Source organism: Ictidomys tridecemlineatus, chromosome 1 (assembly GCF_052094955.1).
Source record: "Ictidomys tridecemlineatus isolate mIctTri1 chromosome 1, mIctTri1.hap1, whole genome shotgun sequence".
NCBI lineage: Eukaryota > Metazoa > Chordata > Mammalia > Rodentia > Sciuridae > Ictidomys > Ictidomys tridecemlineatus.
Window position 1 is genome coordinate 188,174,074 of NC_135477.1, and position 24,066 is coordinate 188,198,139.

At 42.1% G+C, this 24,066-nt stretch overlaps 2 protein-coding genes across 2 annotated transcripts in view; both read left to right on the forward strand.

Annotated features, from left to right (window-relative positions):
- The first annotated feature begins 38 nt into the window (after window positions 1-38).
- The window catches only part of LOC101976603 (uncharacterized), a 115,321-nt gene continuing 91,293 nt past the window's right edge, over window positions 39-24,066 (forward strand). The window contains exon 1 of the mRNA XM_078023072.1: window positions 39-177. The gene's annotated coding sequence lies outside the window, so the exon portion shown is untranslated. The remainder of the gene's footprint in view (window positions 178-24,066) is intronic.
- Window positions 44-22,421, forward strand: LOC101976024 (uncharacterized). The gene is made up of 4 exons (XM_013365751.4): window positions 44-177; window positions 18,960-19,086; window positions 19,339-19,399; window positions 19,951-22,421. The coding sequence occupies exons 1-4, from the start codon at window positions 157-159 to the stop codon at window positions 21,860-21,862; spliced, it is 2,121 nt and encodes a 706-aa protein (XP_013221205.2). The 5' UTR covers window positions 44-156; the 3' UTR covers window positions 21,863-22,421.

Consider the following 24,066-nt stretch of genomic DNA (forward strand, 5'->3'; position numbering starts at 1 on the left):
TTCCCTCCTCCTCGGGTCGCGTGTTTTGGGTACGGATTCCGGTCGCAGCCAGAGAGCCCCACGAGATCGGGTGGCCGAAGTTCCTTCGTGAGGACGGCAGGTGACCCCGGAGCCCAAACGGAGAGTGTGCGGCCAGGGATCGCCAGGGGCACAGGAATGGCGGGACCTGGCGTGCGGGTGAGCGACGGAGTGGGCCGAATCCTGGCCGGTGGGTGGCCCTGGGGCCTGTCCCCCGGTCCCGCGGGGTGGGCTGGGAGGTGGGTCCCCTGGTCAGCTGCACACTGTGTTACAGAGTCCCGACCGGCGGCTGGCCCTGGGGCCTGTCCCCTGGTCCCGCAGGGTAGGCTGGGAGGAGGGTTCCCGGTCAGCTGCAGAACATGTTAATGAGTCCCTCTCTGCAGGCCCTAGACTCCAGACCCTTGGTCCCTCGGGACGGACTGAGAGCGAGTCCCCGTGGTTCGCTGCGGAGTTTGGCATTGTCCACGCTGGCGGGTGGCCCTGGGCCCTGACCCCTGTCCCCGGGGTCTGTGGGGTCGGATGGGCCGCGGGTCCCCGAGATCAGTTGCAGAGCGTTCGACCGAGTCTCAGCTTGGGCGGTCTCCCTGACCTCTGTCCCATGGGTGAGCTGGGCAGCAGGTCCCTGTCCTCTTTTTCTTCTCCCTGTTGGCGACGTCCCTGGTTCAGATCTGTGCAGCTTATGTGGCCTGATGCTCCCAGAGTGTGTGGTGAGAAGGGAAGGGCCAGGTATCTGGACCCAGGTGTGTTCTGACTGTGACATTTGGCCTTAGGGGTTCCAGTCTGTCCGTCTTTTCTCCACAGGATTAATCTGTTGAGTCCTACAGACACATACTCCTAAATGTGCAGGGAACAGTATCAAATACATTTTCCATTCTGGAACCTGGCTCCTCCTAAGGCTGGCAGCAGACACCTGAAATTCCAGTTCCCTCCCACATTCCCAGATGCCAACTGCACCCTCCAGTTCACACTTTGCCAACCATTTGTTCCAGTCTACATTCAAATAGACAGTGTTTTAATTATCAAAAGTTTCACAACAATGGATGATTTAAATTTTAAATAATTTTTTAATTTTTTTTTTTGAAAGGTGGGCAAACATTTCCCATGACTGGAAAGCAGACAGGAATGACCTGCAACTTGAGTTTAAAAAGTACTTATGCCTCTCTTCATCATGTCTAGGCACAGAAACAGTCTCTCTGGGCAGAGGTGTTATTGGCCATTACACAGGATCCTGGGTCCTCAGCCACTGTCCTGTCCTTTGGTGGGGCTGCAACTAGGTGCCCACAGCTTCTCTGTGCCCTGCAGGGTGCAGGCAGTTTCAGACCCTGGGTCAGCTCCTCCTAGAGGGCAACTTGAGGTTTGGGGAGCAGCCTCCCAGGGGAGCAACAGGAGACACCTGGGTCAGGCAGTGAGATGCTGATGTTGGGGGAACATGACACACATAGTTCCTGCCCTCTAGATGTGCTCAGAGCTGTGAAAGAAGAACAGTTATCCCTAAGAGCAGGGAAATCTGACCCCAGCAAGGTGGAGCAAAGCCCTACAAAGCTCTTCAGCAGCAGGAAGGGGGTGGGAGGATGTGCCTGGTGACAGATGCCTGACCAAGCTGAGATCTGACAGGTCAGTGTCCAGTGGTGCTGCAGCTCCCTGGGTTTGTTGCCTTGGAAAGACTTGCTCACTTACTTAACTTCAGTTTTTCATTAGTTGTAAAATGTAATTTAATGCTAGAGCTGGAAGAGAATATTACTAAAGGACAAGATAGAATTATAAGTCAGGGTAAGAAACCAGATTAAAGAAAAAAGGAAACATTTGGTCTTATATTTCATTATTTAAAGATTCTTATGTACTGTTTTGCTTCCCCAGAGTGAGTTTACTGAGTTTCTTAGAATAATTTTTTTTTAAATTTAATTTGGTGGGGGTGGGGGTGGAATTGGTAATTTAATATAGAATTCCAGAGCTTTGTTCTGGAAATGCTATCTGGGAATAGAAATGGTGGAAATCTGTATTTCTTTCTTTTTTTTTTAAATTTTAGTTGTAAATGGATCTTTATTTATATGCGGTGCTGAGACTCAAACCCAGGGCCTCACACATGCTAGTCAAGTGCTCTACCATTGAGCCACAATCCTAGCCCCAGGAAATCTATTTCAGTGTGGCTCATTCCTAGAAGAAATTTTGGTGGATAAGTTTGTTTCATTATTACAGAGATTCAACCTTACTCATTAGTTGCTGAGGGTCTTGCTCAGTCACTGAGGCTGGATTTGAACTTGTGTTTCTCCTGTGTCATCCTCTGGAGTCACTGGGATTAGAGGCCTGTACTACCACATCTTGCTAGTTAAAAATTCTTATGTATCTTTTCCTCCCCCAGGGTGAGAGTACTCACTATGCTTGGGGGGTGAGTTAAAACAGAATTCCAGGACTTTGCTTTGGGAATGCCACCTGGGAAAAGAAATACAATCTTGTTCCAGTGTGGTTGCAGAGTGGAAAGCAGTCCTTGCTTCCCCAGTGCTGAAATATAACACCAGAGAAGCACGCCGAGGCAATTTTAGAGTGGAAAGTAGAAGCTTTATTAATGTCAGCAGAAAAGACTTCTCCCTGGAAGAAGAAGGGGACCCAAGACTGGAATCTGTGGAAGGGCAATGTCTTCCCCTTTTTATAGCTGAGGTCTTCTTTCAGCTCTCCCTCATTCCTGTCCTTTGTTCTGTTACCTTTCAGTGATGGAATGTAGGTGGGAAGGCCCAAAGGGTGGGGACAGGTGGACCAAAGGTGTAATCTGGATAGGAAGGACTTTTGGATGAGCATCTCCCAGTTTCCTAGGAACTGCTTCATTAACATTTCCTTGGGTTGGGCTCTGGTCCTTGGGAACATTAACATTTCAATTTCCCAAGTGGTGCTCTGCTTTCCTGGACTACATTCTCAACATGGCCTTTACTTTTGATTTTACTGGATGTTAGACCTGTTAGACCCAATTTACCTAACTACACTACCTATCTTTAAATCTGGCTTCAGTTTCATTAGAAAGATTCACCAAAACATCAGCTCCTGTAGTTTGCAGGGGTTTGGCAGTGGATGGATCTGTTCTGTACGCTGTGAACTGCAGGTGAATGTTTTAAGACTGACACTATTGACCAAAACTAGGCAATTCCTAATAGTAGTCACCTGTGATGAATGAATACCAAATATGTTATCTTGGAAATATTAATTAAATAACATGTTTATTGTCTGATAGAGAGTAAGTTTGACTTTCCTGTTGAAGTGTGTCTTAAAATTTTTCCTCCTTAAACATAAACACTTGAGTTTGAGTGATTTTTCTGGGTTCTTTAAACACCAAGTCTCTTCGGATTAGAAACATGACTGAGAAGCAGAGATCCTTGATCCTAGTGACTATAATCCAAGGCCAGAATTGGTCCTGCAAAAGGAAGTCACTGAAGGTCCAGTCAGAGCTTTCTGTGCAGCCTCCCCTGCAGAGGCCCAGGCTGCTTACACTAACCTTGGAAGGAGCCCTTTAGACTGAGAAGCTACAGAACTCTGGAAACCTAGGGTCCTCAGGCAGATGTGGGGAGGGATGGGAATGCTAAGGGGATTCCCTTTCTGAGGGTGCATATTGTCCAAGGCTGTTCCCAGAGTGTGCAATGAAACAAAAACAGATCAAGGCTGTTCCCAGAGTGTGCAATGAAACAAAAACAGATTCGGGTGAGAAGCACTTATTTTAAGGAGTGCCAATGTCTCCGCTGGGCACAAGATCACGAGCCACCACACAGCTTTGTAGATTCAAACAGCAATTCTTTATTCTCAACTCACACCGGCCTCTACAAACACTTTCTGGGGAAATCCGCATTCTGCCGCCAATTCACGTCCCCAAATACTTTCTCAGCGGGAACTCAGGCAGCAGGAACACCCTATTCCCAGCAGCAATAAACTTAAACCTGGAACTTCCCTAAAACCCCATTGTCTTCAACCGGGAACGCCCTAAACCCAAGGAGCGGGATACTTACTCAAACCTGCGGGATACACCTTAAACCTAGATCCACCCTCGTCCTTGAGCAGGGTCACCTTTCTCAAACACACATGCAAGGTCACAGCGGATTTCCAAGGCAAGTCCATTTAACATGGGGTATGCTGGCAAGGAAATTTCGATGCGTCATTCCTACTTGGCAATGGCCCTCAGCAAAGGTGCACTGCAGGAGAGGGGTCCGGAACCACAGGTGAACTCTGTAAGCACCCACAGCTTCTACAGAAAAGGGCTGCTTTCCTAGGGAGGGGTAAACAGGTTAGGAAGCTGTAGGGAGGGTAGCAAGGAGGAGGGCAGGTCAGAGAATGTTTCCCAGAAGTCAGCCTCTTCTCAGGAGGGATCAGGAAGGAGGCTGTATGGGGTTTCCAGCTGCCTTTGGGTCAGAGTTCAGGGTCCTGGAGGAAGGAGGGAAACTTTAGTTTGATTAAGATTTGTTCTAATCACTGAAGAGAAAACTGCAGCTCATTGCTTAGGAGGGAACAAAGAGGGGAGGTATTTTTAGCATCAGGGTGTGATTGCCATGGGTTAAAAAAGCAACCTCTAAGTGATAATGAGAAGGGGGTCTCTGCAGGAACTGCTCTAGCAGAAAGCAGAAAAGGGGGTTTCTTCATTCATAGATCTTTCCCAATTCCCTTTGGCACTTTCTTTTTCTTATATATCTTTTTTCATTTTGGCCAATCCTAATTTGTATCCTTTATAGTAAACTAAACATAAGTGACATGCTTTGCTAAAATCAAATCATTGAACTTGAGGAGAGGGTATTGAGAGTCCTTCGTTTTCCTGCCTCCTCTCCCCCCCCCATCTTTCTTGCTCAGGACTTGGACCAGGAATTCTTGGGAGGGCCAAAAGTTGAGAAACTGGTGGGCTTAAAGGGGAAGGGCAGGGTGGAGTAGACAAGGACACATTAACAACCTTATAGCTCCCTGTAGGGAGGGGAAATTCCTGGGACAGGTTACCTAGGCAACAGGTTGGAGCAGGGGCAGGTTCTTAATAAGGGTGGAGGAAGGGCTCAGACTAACTTAAAATTGGATACCTTGACCCCACCTGATTTACCTATCTACATTGCCTGCCTAATTCTGGCTTCAATGTCAGAATTGAACTGTTGAACAAGTAGTTTAAGAGAATGTATTGATGTTCAGCAGATTCACACTGTAGGTGTCAGAAGGGGTTTCAGGGAAAAGGCCTCAGTGGCCAGGACCCTCATGTTCCTGCTGGTGGCTACTTGGGTGAAAGTGAGAACTAGAAGTCCTACATAAGGAACATTCCACTCTAGGGAGAGGAGAGCACAGTGACCTTCCAGAACCAAATGTCCTAGCTGCACAGGTTCCCTCATTCCTAGGAGGAGCCGCCTGGGCTGCATCCACTGTGAGAATGGTTTCCAGGCTTGGGAATGTGTTTAGCCAACAATTGGGATTCCTGGTGAACTGTGGGAGACAGGCTGCTTCCCTGAGCCAGTCCTATGGTTTCTTTGTTATGCTCGAATTCGGGATCCCCCAAAAAACCACCAGAGACCCAAGATTGATGTAATCAGCAAAGAGGTGTTTATTGTGAGCTAGCTTGGTCCTCCGCGAGCACACAGCAACTGGTGTCGCTGAGAGATTCTGAGCCCAGGGTTTGCAACAATTTTATACATTCTTTGGAGAAGGCAGGGACCCCCACATACATCATAGCATCTCTTAGCAAATCACACACCGTGGGAAAATCAAATAACAACTCTAAAACACGATTAGCACATTCACTTGCGAGAACAAGTTGGGTAGGGGTGATTGGTTACTACAAGAGGGGGATTCATTTGAACTGATTGGTTTAAGCCAAGAGGTGTGTTCTGTGCTAAACTACATGGTTTCCCAACACGTTATCAACCACCATAAACTACTGGGAGGGTCATCTGGCATCCCAGGTATTTCCCTGTCTCACTCTGATTGGTGGCTGCTAGGGGGTTGCTATGGGTCCCCACCTAGCCTGACTGAGTCAGGGACACCTGGCACAGCAGATCTCTCCTGTTATTTGTAGATAAACAACTTAGCAGGGAGGGAATGCCTAGGAGTGCTCTGTGGGTCTATCCAAGGACAAAGGTCATGTCCCTTTCTTGGACAGGCTTTGCTCTGAGGTAGAGGCTGGTTTTTCATCTTCTGTCACATCTGGCTGCCATACAATTCCAATTTGCCCCCAAGTACATAGAATTTCATTCCTTGATTGAATATGAATTTTTTTAAATGTCAGTGGACCTTTATTTTATTTCTTTATATGCAGTGCTGAGAATCGAACCCAGTACCTCACACATGCTAGGCAAGCACTTGACCACTGAGCCACGACCCCAGCCCCTGAATATAAAATTTTTATGTTTTTGGTTAATACTTAAGTGAATAGAGTGTGATATAAAGAACAAAGGGTTCTTGAAGTTTTTTTATTTGTACTTGTCTGTTTCTGTTTACTTCCCTGTGGCTACACATACTGCTTTTTACAAAATACCATGAGCATTTTTTTGTGTCCCCATGTTCATAGGAAAGATGTTCAGTCATTTTCTTATGATGAATTCACTTATGAGGTTATTTCTGTTTTAATATCCTGCATGTTAATTCAATTTGTTTCTGAAATGTGCAGACATTTCCCCTGAAGTAGAGCAGCCTTTTTATACCCTAATTTTTTTATTCCTATATTAGCTGCAATGCACACAACTTTTTAAAAATAATATTTATTTTTTAGTTTCAGGGAGACATAATATATTTTATGTGGTGCTGAGGATTGAAATCAGTGCCTCATGCATGCTAGGCCATGCTGTACCACTGAGCCCCAACAGCCCCACCCTATTATAGTTTGATGAAGCTGTCTCATTCTTAATAGACTTGAGTTTTTTTCTTTGGACTTTATTTTTTAACATAAGAGAATCTATAGGACAGGTGTTTGTTGGGCTCCCAGAAGTAAATCCTTAAGTGTCCCCTCCTGGCCACCTGGGACTGAGCCTTTCTGGGAACATATTTCAGCAGTCAGAGTCTGGCTCCCATTTTGGGACCCTGCTTACAGTTCTCCAAGTGGGTATGGTTTTTTTTTTTTTTTTTTTTTTTGTATCAGGGATTGAACTCAGGGCTGTACACCACTGAGCCACATCCCCAGCCTTAGTTTGTATTTTATTCAGAGACAGGGTCTCACTGAGTTGCTTAGTAGCTCCCTTTTGCTGAGACTGTCTTTGAGCTCGCAATCCTCCTGTCTCAGCTACCCTAGCTACTGAGATTACAGGCATGCACCCCCCCACACAGCTTACACATGTTTTTTTTTTTATTCTGAACCATGAGTGAAGCAGGCTTCTTACCTGACTGGGTTCAAGTGTTTGTTTTTCTTTCTCTCTAATTCCTTTTATTGTCATATAATTAGTTTTTTATGAACTTAATAATTATATTTCCTTTTAATCTTTTCATTTTATTGGCTGGAAATGGGTTGACTGAGAAGTAAAGTGTGTGGAAGCCTTGGCATTGCAGCACTGGTCTCTTCCCAAGTGTTGGATGCCTGTCTCCCTCCTTTCCAGTCTGGCCTGACCTGGTACCCACCTCTCAGGTCAGGATCAGCTGCCTTGGAACAATGAGTGTGTAATTCCTCCCCTTGCTTGTAACCATGTCCAGGCAGAAGATGCAGGAAAGGCCTCCTGAGAGCAGGAAGACAACAGGACCTGCTTAAGTAGAAATGTCCCCTGGTGGGACTGGTCCCCTTGCAGGGAGGAAACCCTGCCTGAAAAGGGCTTTTGCCTACTACCTGGCTTCCCACTATCCTTTTGGCCTCATTTATCCAGGAGTCTCCTGTCACTCAGTGCCCCAGGGTGTGCATATGTGGTCTGGGTTGTGCAGGGGTCTTGTGGAGCCCTGGGCAAGCAGCAGGCAGCTGGTGAGAGGGGGAGCCTTCCACAGTCTCAGAGACCTTCATCTCTCACCCTGTGCAGCTCAGAATCCATCTCCAGGACTGTGTCTTCTCTGTTGTGTGAGGTCCAAGTGGCTCTGGCTCAGGTCTGTCTCCCTGTGACCTGCAGCTGCTATGAGGTCCACAGGAAGGAAGTCAGGACTCCCCAGAAGGCAGGAAATGATGAGTGTGTGGGGCCAGGAACTGCTCTGGGAGGTGCGCTAGTTAGAACTAGTGGGAACCAGCTGTGGCTGGACTCTGAACACCCACTCTCAGCTCTAGAGTCAGCCAGCCCAGACCTGAGTCAGATGCTTCTACTGCTTACCTCTTGGTGCCTTCAGGCCATGGTGTGGGCTGGAGCAGGTGGGTTCCCCTTGTGCTGCCTGGTCTACCCCTATTTAGGCAGAACCCTCTCTGCCCAGCTGGACCCCAGCCCTAGGCCCTCTGTGTGCAGTGAAGGCAGAGGGGGATCCTGACTCTGGTCTAGGGCTGTTGTGTGGAAGATGCTGGTCTGAAGTGTCCTTGTTGCTCCTTCTCCTCATGAGTCACCTTGCTTTCCCCTACCAGCCCCTTACCATTCCTGTCCTGTGCTCACATTTCCAGACTCCCCCTCCTCCTCCAGTTCACTGCATTATCCACTCTTTGCTCCTCACACTGCATTCACTGGGCACAGCCTCAGAGATTTGTTTTCTGTGTGTGAGTTTGCCATGTGGTGAGAGCAGAGGACAGTCAGCTGGAACTCCACTGTTAAAATTGACTTTGTGCCTTTGTTACTTTACTTTCTCCATGCATAAAACTTTATTGGAATAATTTGTGCAGAGGTTTCTTTTGAAAACCTCACAGGATTCCATGTCCTCAGCCACTGGCCTGTCCTTTTTTGGGGGTGCCCCAAGGTACCCACAGGTTACCCTTTGTCCTTCAGGTTGTAGGTGATTTGAGGCCCTGGGTCAGCTCCTCCTAGAGGACATCCTGAGCTATGGGGTGCACCCTTTAAGGAGATAAGCTGGGGACATTGGGACTGAGAAATCTCCAGGAATAGGCCTCATCTAGACAGCTTCCTCCTAGGGACACTGTCTCTTCCAGGCCCTGTTCCCATTTCTTGGAGACAGGAGGACAGTCAGCCTGTGGATGCTGGTGCTGACAGGCCAGGTCAGAAGTGATTCCTGCCTCTTGCATTCTGTCATGTTTTGAAGGAGCAAAAACTCCAGAGCATAAGAACCATCCACCCAGTGCACTGGTGTGTAACCCTGACCAGCCTCACAGGCTGGAGTCATGGTCTAGGTCCCTTGGGTGGTGATTGTGGACTATTTCATTGAGCAGGACCAGGTGGGAGGAGGATGCCCAGCTTGTAGGAACCTTACCTGCCCCTTCAGCTTAACATCTGTGTTTCCTCAGCTCCAGCTCTTTCTGTGTTCATGACTTTGAAATGACCTGCTCCCTTATTAGATATCCAGTTTTCCTCAAATGTGAAATGTATTTATTCAGAGCTAAGCAAGGTAAAATATTTAAAAAGTAAAAAGTAGATTTCAAAAGAAAAAAATATATAAATATATTTCATTTAATAAGAATTCTTGTCTTTCTGCTTCCTCTGAGCATGGGAAGAAAGTTTCTGTGACCTAACTTTTTTTTTTTTTTTTTTTTTTAATTTCAGATGAAGTTACATGTACTAGCTTCAAAAATGCTACTAGAGAAAAGAGGAAAATAAATGTCATTGTGGGCTAGTAATATACCTCAGTATGTAGTGTGTTTGCCTCATATGTACAGGCTGTGGATTCAATTCACAGCACCACAAAAGGAAAAGAAAAAAAGGGGGTGTTACATGTCCACAAAAGGTGTGGTAGGAAAATTTGGACTCCAAGGATTCATGAGAATATTGGTTCCCTTGTATAATGAAGAACTTGTGACAGTGGATAACCCTTTTTTGCTTCCTGTTTTCTGAACTTGGAAGATTACCACTACATTTCATGGGACAAACATGACAATTGACACAAATAACAAAAAATGTTTATTTGCTTCAAACTTGACTTACTGTTATGGAAGTTGTTATTAAGTGACATCTCTTTTGTCTGAACAGAACAGGTTTTCATGAGATTACTAATCATCCTTGAGCATCTTTTATGATTTCATCTAATTCCAGTTTCCTCCCAGATGCCCCTTCCTAATGCTGTCCCACTGGGAGTTCACCTTTCACCTTGTGAATCTTGGAGTTGAAATAGACCTTCAGTCTATATACTACCTGATGGTGTTCTCTACAAGGTGTTGGAGACTCCTGGACATTTTGGCTACTCTTAGGTATTTGGCTACTATTTCTACTTGCAGAAGTAGTTTTGATGTTCTTCAAAAAAGCAGTCCTGCTCTTAGATTTCACAGAATTTAAGACATGAAGCTAGAGAAACAATTAAGCTACCTCTCCACAATTTGATCAAACTGCATGTAATTCATTTCCCTTTTTTTCATTATTGCTTATTTCCAATATTTCCTGGGTGCCGCGTTCAGCCATTTGTGGTCCAGGCAGGTTCCCTGGCTTGGCTGCCAGAAACTGTTCCTTTGCAGTATGTCCTTCCTATGCCTTGAGGAATGAATTGGAAGTGTTACCTGCTTCCTTTTAGAGGGGATTAAGGACAGTTTTTATTTCCTCCTTAGTGTGGTGCAGAATCCATCATGATACCCCTGGGCCATGCCTTTCCTCTGATGATCCTTAGTATCACTTTATTAGCCTGTCTATGTTGTGTGCTCCTCCTTGTGTGTGAGTTGTAGTAGATTGCTGGTGTCCAGGAGTTGGTCTAGTTCATCTGAGTTCTCAAATTGTACTCTGGTAGTTATTCATAACATTTCTGTATTTTTTTTTTTTAAGTTTCTAGGATGAATAATGGTGTCTCTCATTTCTTCTAAAGTATCATGTCCTTTTTCTTAACTTAGCTGTGGTTTATCCATTTAAGGATGTCCATGAAGAACCTGCTTTTGATTTTGAATCTCTGTTGATTTCCTAATCACAATCTCATTGATGTCTTTAATTATATGCTAGTGTCAGATGTAGGTTCTCCTTGGTCTTCATTCTTTAGTTCCAAAGTGGATAAATGAATGATTTTTAAAAAATTTATCAAAATTACATTTATTAAATAATTTTTGTTTATGGATATAAGCCAAACATGATTTTTTTTAACTTCACAATTTATTTCATTTTATTTATTTTTATATTTATATGTGACAGCAGAATGCATTACATTTCTTATACATATAGAGCACAATTTTTCATATCTCTGGTTGTATACAAAATATCTTCACACTAATTCGTGCCTTCATACATGTACTTTTGAAAATAATGTCCATTACATTCCACCATCATTTCTAACCCCATGCCTCCTCCCTTACCCTCCCAGCTCCTGCTCTATATAGAGTTCGTCTATTCTTCCCATGCTCCCTCCCTACCCCGCTATGAATCATCCTCCTTACATCAGAGAAAACATTTGGCATTTGGCTTTTTGGGGTTGGCTAACTTCACTTAGCATTATCTTCTCTAACTTCATACATTTACCTACAAATACTATGATATTATTCTCTTTTATTGCTGAGTAATATTCCATTATGTATATATGCCACATTTTTTAATTGATTTTTTTAATTGATTTATCTATTGAAGGGAATCTAGGGTGTTATCAAAATGACTGTACTACCAAAAGCACTATACAGATTTAATGCAATTCTTATCAAAATCCCAATGACATTACTCATAGAAATAGAAAAAGCAGTCAGGAAATTCATCTGGAAATTCATCAGAATAGCTAAAGCAATCCTTAGCAGGAAGAGTGAAGCAGATGGCATCACTATACCAGACCTTAAAATATACTATAGAGCAATAGTAACAAAAACAGCATGCTTTTGGCACCAAAATAGACTGGTAGACCAATGGTACAAAATAGAGGACATAGAGATAAACCCACAAAATTACAATCCTCTTATATTAGTCAAAGCTGCCAAAAACATGCATTGGAAAAAAGATAGCCTCTTCAACAAATGGTGCTGGAAACACTGGAAAACCCTGTCTCTCACCCTGCACAAAACTCAACTCAAAATGGATCAAGGACTTTAGGAATAAAACCAGACTCTATATGAAATAGAAGAAAAAGTATGCCCTGATCTCCATCGTGTGAGATTAGGCCTCAACTTCCTAATTAGGACTCCTTAGGTGCAAGAATTAAAATTAAGAATCAATAAATGGGATGGACTCAAAGTAAAAAGTTTCTTCTCAGCAAAATAAAGAATTTGAAGGGAATAGAGAGCTTACATCTTGGGAGCAAATCTTTACCCCTCACACATCATATAGAGCACTAATCTCTAGGGTATATAAAGAACTCAAAAAGCTAAGCACCAAATACACAAGTAACCCAGTCAGTAAATGGGCCAAAGAACTGAACACACACTTCACAGAAGATGATATACAGTCAACAAAATATGAAAAAATATTCATCATTGCTAGCAATTAGAGAAATGCAAATCAAAACTGCTCTAAGATTTCATCTCACTCCAGTCAGAATGGCACCTGTTATGAATATAAGCAACAATAAGTGTTGGTGAGGATGTGGGGAAAAAGGTACACTCACATACCACTACAAATTGATACAGCCAATATGGAAAGCAGTACGGAGATTCCTTGGAAATCTGGGAATGGAACCACCATTTGACCCAGCTATACCTCTCCTCTGTCTATACCCAAAGGACTTTAAAACAGTATACTACAGCAACACAGCCACATCAATGTTTATAGCAGCACAATTCACAATAGCTAAACTGTGGAACCAACCTAGATGCCCTTTAATACATAAATAAATAAAAGAAAATAAGAAATAAAACCATTTATTAAATAATATAGATTTTTTTTTTTGTGTGTGTGTGCTGGGAATTGAACCAAGGGCCTTATACACATGAGGTAAGCATTCTACCAACTGAGCTATATCCCTAGCCCTTATTTTTTATTTTCTAATGTGAGTGTTCATTCCCTTTAATCTCCCCTAAGCCGTACCTGTGCTCTGTTTCACAAAGTTTTCTAAGAAGCAGTTTCAGTTCTTTTCCTTTGAAATATTCAGACTGATCCTGAGACACCCTTGACCCATGTATTGTTTAGAACTTTGGGATTTGACCTGCCAATATCTGGAGGTCACCCAGCTGTGTTTCTGTTACTGATGCCATGGTAATTCCAATGTTCCTGGTGCCATGTTGGGATTTGGTAGCCTTCTGCACTAACGCCTGTCGTGGCTGAAGGTGGCTGATCATGGAGACTTCCCTGTGATGTTGAGAAGGATGTGTGCTGGGCTGCTGTTGGCTAAGTGCCCTAGAGGTACCTGTGGTGGGTGTGCTGTTGAGCTAGACACCACTACAGCTCTTCTGTGTGCTCCAACTGTCACTGTCAGAAGATTGCCGCTGACTCCTTGTCACTGGATTTCACCGAGTGTCCATATGAGTCTCTCCCTATCCCCCCCATCCTCCCCTGCCCCATCCCCGCTCCCCCCTCCCCTGTCCTTGTGAGTCTCTCAGTTGTTCATCAGGTGTTTTGACCTGTGGTAGGTTGTGCATCTTAAACATTCAGGCAGTTGGTTTTAAGTCTTGTTAGTGAGTCTAGTGTCTATGTTTTCTCAGTAGTGGATTAACTCAAGCATTTTTTTTCCCATTGATGAGATGTTCTTTGCTCTTTATGTGTATTCCTTATTTTGTTACTTTTGCAAAGTGGGTATTTGAATATTATATTCCTCTGAAATCAGTTTTTCCTTCTATTCAGAGTTTGCTCTTGTTTGTTGAAGACTGTGGCCATTGTGTATAGTGACTTTCCAGAGTATTTTTGGAGACAGTAGTTTAGTTGCTCAGTGTACTCAGAGGGTCTCTCTTAGCTTTTGTTGAGCCTAAGTTTTGATGGAGTTCCATGAGGAAATAGCTGGAAAGAAAACAGAAGAATAACAAGAGCTCATCTCCTTTTTCTGTGGACATTTGTGCTGGAGCTGCTGCTTTAACACATGGTCGTTCTGTTTAAAACCACTTCAGCCTTAGTTCTCTGAAGACCTGAACCTCGAGGACAGCCAGTGCTGGGCATGTAGGTCTTGGTCTTCTCTGAAAGGTTTCTGTTTGGCATGAGTGGGCTTCCTCAGTTCCCTGGTATACCTGGGTGCTGGTGAACATTCACTTTTTAAAATTTTTTTCTGTAGTAGGGATTGAATCAAGGGATACTCTACTACTGAGCTACATCCCCAGGTCTTTTTATTTTTTTATTTTGAGTCAGTTCTCACTGGTATCCCAGGGTAGACTGCAAAGTGTGATCCTCCCACCTCAGCCTCCTAAATTCCTGGGATTTGAGCCATGCACCACTGAGCCCACCTGAATACTCTGGTTTTTTTTTTTCAAACCACAGATTGAACCTCGTGGTGCTGAACCACTGAGCCACATCCCCAGCTCTGTTTTATTTTTTGGAGACAAATTCCCTCTAAATTGTTTAGGAACTTGCTGAGTTCTAAGGTTTGTTTTGAACTTGTGATTCTCCACATGAGCCTCCTAAGTCACTGGGATTGGACCTGTGTGCTAACATACCAGCCTTAATATGCCAGTTTCTGAGAATATATTTTATTTTACCTTTTTCTCTCACACTTTATATTGTATTTTTTCATTTAAACATCTAACCAGATGTAGGATTTTGTTTTTTTAAAAAAAACATGTTTAAGCATTTTCCACTAATTTGCTACACCGGTTGTCTTCTGATGAGGCAAAACTGTGAGAAGCTTGTTACAGACTTTCAGATCACACTAGGTCCTCTGTGATGTGTAAATGCAGTAATTCACAGATAAGTCCTTCCCTGTTCCTTCTGTAGTCAGTGAACTGAGCCCTACTCTGGGTGCTCAGGTTGCTGTATTATATATTATTACGTATATATTATGCATATATGTTGTTTTGTATTGCGTATTATTTTTTCTATTTTGGAGGGGTTCCATTGTAAATGAACGTTTCTCTTAATTGAATTTCAGTATTTCCTTTCATATATATAGAAGTTGATTTTTTTTATTACTAATTGATTTTTATTGAGTTTTGTGTCTTGTCTTTTTCATTGCTGACCTTGGGCACACATTTTCCTATTAGGTACTTCCAGGTTTTGAACACCACTTGTCCTGCTGCTGTAAACTTTGAAGTTCAGGATTTCATGTGTACCTTCATTGTGGACTCATTTGGGTTTTATCAACTTTGGAAAATGGCTTGGGGTCCAGGAGCCACTACTGTGACATATGAAGTGGAGATGGTCACTTCAGCATTTGAAAGTTGAGTGGTCATGGCCCTGTGAGGAGGTTTGTGTGAGGCCTATGTGTATTTGTGTGTGTCTTAGAGCCTCACAACTTCTTAAGTATTGATTTCCCCCTATGTAGCAGGCTTTTGGTAGGTGTTGTGGCGAAGATGCCCCATCAAATGCCCCTGTCCACTTGCAGTAGACTCTAGTGAGCAGGAATCCAGAAATACAAGTCAAATACTCACTGCCAAGTGGATTCTATTGATGGGGAGAGAGTTGGTGACAGTTGCAGAGGCTGCACTGTCTTCTCCCATCTTGTTGCCTGTGGTTGCTGTCTCTGCAGGTGAGTAAATCTGAGTCTCTGTTGCCTGCATCCACCTGTATCTTCTTGGTAGAGTCCTTGATTTTGCTTCAATGTTTGGGGCTATGTGAGCTTGCTCTGAGGTCTGGAATACTGTGATTTTCTTCCTGGTTTCCCTGGTAGCACCCCTCTTGGTCTTGTCTATAATTGACTTGTTTTTGTTATCATGGAGACAGCCTTTCATCCTTACATAGCCTCAGGGTTTGTAGATCCCCCTGGCTTTTCAGAGTGTTAAGTTCTTTTCCAGTTGCTTGTTTATGTTGTGAAGATGGCTTGAGCTTTGTCATCTGCTTTTTCTTAATTCTTTCAGGTATCAACACCTCCAGATGCGTGAGGCAGTTCCTTGGAGTGCCATTTCATTCTGCTGATGGTGTCCAATGAAGGACAACATTTTTACTTTCAAGTGTTGATTCACTTTTAAGTTGCACACCTGTTCCAGTGTGCCATGAACAGATCAGGGCATTAGCTCTTCCATTTCCTAATATTTATTTTTCTGTGTCTCTGGACTACTCCCTCAGCTGTATTATAAAATATAGATTGACGTGCTGTGTACTGTGGTCACCTATATTCTGGAGGGCAATACTGCTGCTGGCCCCTCTGTTGTAAATTCTGGTACCTGATACTCAGCTTCTTTCTCCAGTCCCTCCCTGTCCTGTCTCACCTCTCTTTTTTGCCTCTGGTGACTACTCCCTCGTACTTTCTATGAAATCAACTTGCAACTTCCCCATGTGAGTGATAAAATACAGTGTGCCCCTCTCTGCCTGCCTTATTTCACTTAGTATGGTATTCATAGTTCCAGTCTCATTGCTCTAAATGACAGGACTGAAAACTATTTTTGGTGAAATCAAATTTTATCTATTATTCTCATGATTGATGTGAATGGTATTATATCCCAGATACCATTCCCATATCTGGTATTGTGAGACATGTGCTCTACGTTTTCTTATAGGAAGTGTGAGGTTCACATCTTACTTCAGGACTTTGGTCCACCTGGATTTCATGTATACATGTGTTGTGAGGGGAGAGTCGGACTTTAGGTGTTAACATGAACATCCAGTTTCCCTGCCCATTTGTTAATACAGAGGTTCTGGACCCCTAGCCTGACCCTGAGGAATATCATTTTCTTCTGTGTGTCAACACTGGCCTGGGTCCCTTAATTTCTTCCATTGCTGTGTGTCTCTGCCTTTAATAGTATAGTTTGAGTGGGTTTTGAAATCAGGAAATGTGATGCTTGTCACTTTATTTTTCTTCTTCAGTTTTTGAGTTTCTTGCAATTTCATGTGAACATTAAAATGATACTTCTTATTTTATATAAAAATTGCACTGGTACTTAGCACAGTGGCACATACCTGCAGTCCCAAAGGCTTGAGAGGCTGAGGCAGAAGGATCACAAATTCAAAGCTTAAAGTCTCCAAAAGTGAGTTGCTAATTTGAAAGTGATTGAACTGACTTTATGGTTAATATTTGGGTAGATGTACAATTCCTTGTGCTCACAAACACCAAATATTTTTACTTGTATCATTTTTTTTCAGAAATATTTTGTACTTTTTATTGTGCAAGATATTACAGATAATTTCTAAAACATTTTTATGCAGCTTTCTCCTTCTGTTCCTATTCCTGGCTCTTTTTCATTTTGGTCATGCATTTATTCATCTCATTACATGCCCTGGCATGTAATTGCAGGTTTATCCCCCACTTATTTTTGTCTTTTAATTCTCCCGCCCTTTTTTTCCATACTGGGGATTGAATTCGGGTGCACTTGAGCACTGAGCCACATCCCCAGCCCTATTTTTTTTTTTAACTGAGGATTGAACCCAGTGGTGCTCAACCACTGAACCACATCCCAAGCTGTATTTTGTATTTTGTTTTAGACAGGGTGATACTGAATTGCTCAGCATCTCACTTTTGTTGAGGCTAGCATTGAACTCAAAATCCTCCTGCCTCAGCCTCCCAAGCCCCTGGGATTACAGGTGTGCACCACTGCGCCCAGCTCCCAGCCTGTTTTTAACTTATCTTTTAAATTGCATGTGAATGTGTTCACTTCTCCATAATACCTTCTATGTCATTATTCAATTTTCCATGTGAATTTCAAGCCACTGAAAATTTTCTCTTCTCTTGGTCTATCTCTTTGTTCTTCTCCATGCTAATACTATGCTGAGTCCAATAGTATAATTTAAAATTTCTTCATTTATAGTCAGGTGTCACTTATACATTCTGGAAGTGTGTTTTTAGGCTGGCTTACCATTGCACAAACACCATAGTGTATTCACAGTCCTAGAAGTAATGATTAAATACCATGGCTGTATGGTGTCAGTGCTCCCTAGGCTACAACCCTGCACAGCATTTACTTGACAAGGTACCAAAGTTTAGCATGCATTAGATTTGTTTGTACCACTATCACTACAAACACATTAGTAATCATTTTACTACAGTTTAACATGTATATGTAAGCCATAATTAACCAAAAATGTCTTTGACCAAAACATTGTTATGAGGCACATGAGTGTGTATCATATTAACCAACAGTCTGCTATCTAGAACATATTGATAGATGTTACACATTTCTTAATTCTTATTATACCTGGACAAGTATGTTGATTAATGGGAATTTTGTTTGATAAATGTCAGAAAAGGTATTTGACACTCATCTCATTGTATTTTGATATTAATTGGAAGATATTATCAAGTTGTTTATTACTAATTGTTTTTGTTTATTATTTGGTTAAATTTTATTTGGAGTGAAGCACCTACATATTCAACTTGTTCTCTTAGTGTAATCACAAAGGATGAGCTCAATCCATAGTTACCATGTTGTGACCACATCAATGCAATATCTACTCTTAGAGTTTTCTCTTAAAGGGTTCTTTTTCTTTTCTTTTTTTGAGATGTGGGGGTACTTTGATTCTTTAGGCTCTAACATAAGAGTGGGACAAAATAACAGGATTTCAAATGTAAAATGAATGTTTAGTAAATACCATGTTGTTTACATACTCTCAATCACTATGACTCAGTGTAAATGGTTAGTTTGGTGAAATCATCTCAAATCTTTAGCTCCACCTACTAGCTAAAGTACAACTTTTTCAGCAGGGATTTCCAAGTATAGGTCTGGTCAGGAGTCTAATATTAGTGCTCTTCTACACATTAGATGAGAACCCTACAAAGACATTAGAGGTGACACAGGGCCATATCTTGCTCCCTGGACTTTACAATGAGATGGGTGTTTTGCTCTGCTGATGATTTTCTGGATAGTTCAAGTCTTATTTTGGAATGGCTCATTTTGAAGCAGTGAAGGCAGAGAGTACAAGTTTTAATGATGAAATTATGGAATAAATATTTGGAGACCACAGAAACATATTCTTACATGTTGAGAATACAGCCCTCATGTTGTCAGTCTCTCTTGGTCTGCACTACATTTTTGTGGCATATTTTAGAATTCAGTGACCTTTGAGGATGTGGCTGTGAACTTCACCCAGGAGGAGTGGGCTTTGCTGGATCCTTCCCAGAAGAATCTCTACAGAGATGTGATGCAGGAAGTCCTTAGAAACCTGGCTTCGATAGGTAAGCATGATGTTTCATTACATATTGAAAGACAGAGCACCTAGGAGTTTTTTGCCCTCCTATATTTGGAATATAGAAAGGGAGTACTTGGAGAATAAATTGGGCCTAACATCAATTCACTGTGCAGCTTAAATACCAGAATTCTTTTTTTCCCCTTTTTTCATCTCTTTTTATTGGTGCATTATTGTCCAAATTTTTAATCCCATTCATTCTAAAGTCATTCATAATGATTGTTTTGGGTCTACATTTTAGGAGACAAATGGGAGGACCACAATGTTGAAGATCAGAACACATATCCTGGGATAAATCTAAGGTAATTTATACTCACAAGAGGAAACATAGTGCCTTGAGGGAAATCTAGCATGTCCTATAATTTTACAAATAAGAAAATAAACATCATATGAATTATGTTTATTCTTTTTCACCAAATATGAATTGTAATGTAAGATACATGTTTATTGTTTTTAAAATAATGGATTTGTTGATAGTACTAACAAACTGCATTCATGATACCACTGTTTAAGTAGTAACTATGGAGAAGCAGTGTTGTAAAGTAATCATGATATTGACTTTCATATGGTTTAGACATGCCAGAAAACCAATATTTTCACTGATCTTAATAATTGTATAAGTTCAGGGCCTATTAATAAATGCAAAATTACAGAGCCAACCATAAATTGTGCTTGTAATTTTTTAACAGAAGTCATGTAGTGGCTCTGGAAAAAATTTAAATGGTATTCAGTGTGGAAAAACTTTCAGCGAGATTCCAAATCTAGTCTTAAAAGGACATTCCTGGTAGAAAGTCCATGTGAAAGCAGTACATGTGGACAGGTCTTCATATATCAATTTTTTTTTTCTTAATAGGCCCATCATATCTCACTCTGCAAACAAACTATATGAGAATGAAGAGTATGGAGGGAAGCTGCATGAACGTAAATGGATCAGAAAATCTTTCATTTCTCTCACAAAAGCTCAAAGACATACTGGAGAGATGGCTCATACATGGAAACGATGTAGTAAAGCCTTCATTAACCTTAAATTACACAAACAAACTCATACAGGAAAGAAGCCCTATCAATGTAAACAATGTGGAAAAAGGTTTACTACTTACTCTTGCTTTCATATACATGAACGAACTCATACTGAAAAGAAGCCCTATGAATGTAAACAATGTGGGAAAGCCTTTTGTAGTTCCTCTTACCTTCAAATACATAAACGAACTCATACTGCAGAGAGGCCCTATGAATGTAAAATATGCGGAAAAGCCTTTGCTTCAACCAATCACCTTCACTCACATGAAGGAACTCATACCAGAAAGAAGCCCTATGAATGTAAACAATGTGGGAAACCCTACACTAGGTCCGCTTACCTTCATAAGCATGAACGAAATCATACTGGAAAGAAGTCCTATGAATGTAAACAATGTGGGAAAGTCTTTCCCTGGTCCTCTTACCTTCAAATACATGAGCGAACTCATACTGGAGAGAAGCCCTATGAATGTAAACAATGTGGAAAAGCCTTCACTACGTCGTCTAACCTTCAAATTCATAATCGAATTCACACTGGAGAGAAGCCCTATCAATGTAAGCAGTGTGGCAAAGCCTTCACTCAGTCCAATCAACTTCACTCACATGAACAAACCCATACTGGAAAGAAGCCCTATGAGTGTAAACAATGTGGAAAAGCTTTCAGTTGTTCCTCTTACCTTCAAATACATAAACGAACTCATACTGGAGAGAGGCCCTATGAATGTAAAATATGTGGAAAAGCCTTTGCTTCATCCAGTCACCTTCACTCACATGAACGAAGTCATACAGGAAAGAAGCCCTATGAGTGTAAACAATGTGGGAATGCCTACTCTAGGTCCTCTTACCTTCATATACATGAACGAATTCATACTGGAGAGAAGCCCTATGAATGTAAACAATGTGGAAAAGCCTTCACTACGTCGTCTAACCTTCAAATACATAATCGAATTCACACTGGAGAGAAGCCCTATGAATGTAAGCAGTGTGGCAAAGCATTCGCTCAGTCCATTCAGCTTCACTCACATGAACATACTCATACTGGAAAGAAGCCCTATGAGTGTAAACAATGTGGAAAAGCCTTTTTTAGTTCCTCTTACCTTCAAATACATAAACGAACTCATACTGGAGAGAAGCCCTATGAATGTAAGCAGTGTGGAAAAGCCTTCATTGCTTCCCTTTACCTTCAGGTACATGAACGAACTCATACTGGAGAGAAGCCCTATGAGTGTGAACAATGTGGAAAAGCCTTTGCTTCTTCCAGTGACCTTCACTCACATGAACGAACTCATACAGGAAAAAAACCCTATGAATGTAAACAATGTGGGAAAGCCTTCACTAGGTCCTCTTACCTTCAAATACATAAACGAACTCATACTGGAGAGAAGCCTTATGAATGTAAACAATGTGGAAAAGCCTTTACTACAACATCTAACCTTCAAATGCATAATCGAATTCACACTGGAGAGAAGCCCTATGAATGTAAGCAGTGTGGCAAAGCCTTCACTCAGTCCATTCAACTTCACATACATGAACATACTCATACTGGAAAGAAGCCTTATGAATGTAAACAATGTGGAAAAGCCTTTTGTAGTTCCTCTTACCTTCATAGACATAAACGAATTCATACTGGAGAGAAGCCCTATGAATGTAAGCAGTGTGGGAAAGCCTTCAGTAGGTCCTCTTCCCTTCAGACACATAAACGAACTCATGCTAGAGAGAAGCCCAATGAACATAAGCAATGTGGTTAACCTTCACTTACTCCAGTCTCCTTTACTTACATGAATAAACTCATACTGGGAATAAGCCCTTTCACTACTGCATCTTACTTTCAAAAACATAAATGAACTTATACTAGAGACAAGCCCTATGATTGTAAGCCGTGTGGGAAAGCCTTTGCTAATTCATCTAGCCTTCAAATACATGATTGAACTCATAATGGACATAAGTTTTGTTGTCCTTTGGATTTAAGGTTTTCACTAAAAGGTTAAATGTAAAACAATGCAAGAAGTTTCAGAGGAGAAATGATTTTCTCATGAGAATCTTAAACCAATCAATCCATTAATCCCCTGACAGGGATTCACTGAGTGGTAGGGAGTGGCTGGAGGAGGTGGGAATTGGCAAGGCTTTGGAGTATATATTTGTATCTGGCCAGTGAAGACCTCTCAGTCTGTTTCCTGATCATCATGTGAGCTGCTTTCTTTTGTCACACTCTTCCATCATGATGTTCTTCTGCCTTACCTCAAGCCTTTGAGGAATGGAGACTGCTGTCTGAATTGACCCCTTAAATAAACTTTTCCTGCCCTACAATTGTACTGGTTGATTCTTTTAATCATAGAGTGAAAAAGATGACTAAAACAAATTTGTACCAAGAGTGAGGTCGTTGTTGTTAGTAATCTGATGATATATTTCATAAGCATTTGCAGCATTTTGGAATAGGATGGAGGAATTTTGAGATCTTTAGCAGTTCAAGCTGGAAATTGTATAGGTTGTTGTAAGGGGAGCTTAATGGCCGGTAATGGTTGGAGCTCAATAAGACTGTGGACAGTGAAGACAGGGCTCAAGTGTGTTTAGAGGAAAAGGATGACACTACTGGTGACTGGACTAGAGGTCATTCCTGTAATGCTCTGGCTAAGAAGTTGTCTGCATTTTACCCTTGTCATGAGTCTTTCTGTGAGGCTCGTTTTAAAAGTGATGGACTTCTTAATCTGGCAGAAGAAATTTCTATGTAGCATAGCTTTCTGGTTGTGGCATGGATATTGCTGGCAGCTTTTAGCCAAATCTATTGTAGTAAGGAGCAGAAAGCAGAACAGAAAGATTTGGAAAATGTGGACTTGAACAAAACAGGGACTAAGAAAGTTGCAGTTGTTAAAGACATTACTGCCACTAAAGAATGCCCATAGACAACTAAAGAGTGCCCATAGACAACAAGAAAGATGGCCTGAGGGCATCTCAGGAGCTGGCAAGACCACACCCTTCTCATGAAGCTCTAGGGAATAATAGTGAAAATTCTTTTGAGACCAGTGGGGCACCCTTCTTGCACAAAGGACCATAGGAAGTTTCTTCCCCATGCTCAGCCACCCAGACACTCACAGGCTGCTGCAGCCAGAGGTTTGGCTACTGCTCAAGATGGTAACAGACTTTGGCATCAACCATGTAGTGCTCTCTTGGCACGAATGCAGGGTGCTTCAGTTAGGGATTCAGGGAGGCTTCATGAAGATTTCAAATATCTGGTAGGGGGCTGGGGATGTGGCTCAAGCGGTAGCGCGCTCGCCTGGCATGCGTGCGGCCCGGGTTCGATCCTCAGCACCACATACCAACAAAGATGTTGTGTCCGCCCAGAACTAAAAAATAAACATTAAAAAAAAAAATTTAAAAAAAAAAAATCTGGTAGGACAGACAAAGTGCATCAGGGTCAGAGTCCCTGTGGGCCTCCCCTGAGGATTCAAAATATGGAGATGTGAGGAAGAAGCTGAAGGTGAAGTGAAGAACCCAGAGATTAAAAAATGCCAGTAACATGGGACATAGTCAGGAAAGCAGCAGGCATTGAGCAGAGACAAGCCAACACAAAGTCCACTTGGGCTGCATTCACCAAGGCCATAGGGCTAGAGCTACACAAGCTTTTGAAAAGAACATCACAATGCCTTGTGCCTCAAATGCCAGATGTGGAGCTACAGGACCTGTTTGCCCAGCTGGATTTTGGTGTCAGTTTGATCCTATCCCTTCATTCTATGCTCCAATTTCTATATATTAAAATGTTTATTTTGTACTGAAATCTTCTAAAAGTAAAGCTCAGGGGTTTTTTGTTGTTTTTGTTTTCAGTTGTTACTGTCTTCAATTGAATATTTCACAGTTATCTGTCCATTCTGGTGTTTGTTTATGTTTTTGAGATAGGGTGTGGCTAAATTTCCCAGGCTGCATTAGCATATTGCTAAGTGTCTAAGGCTGGCTTTCA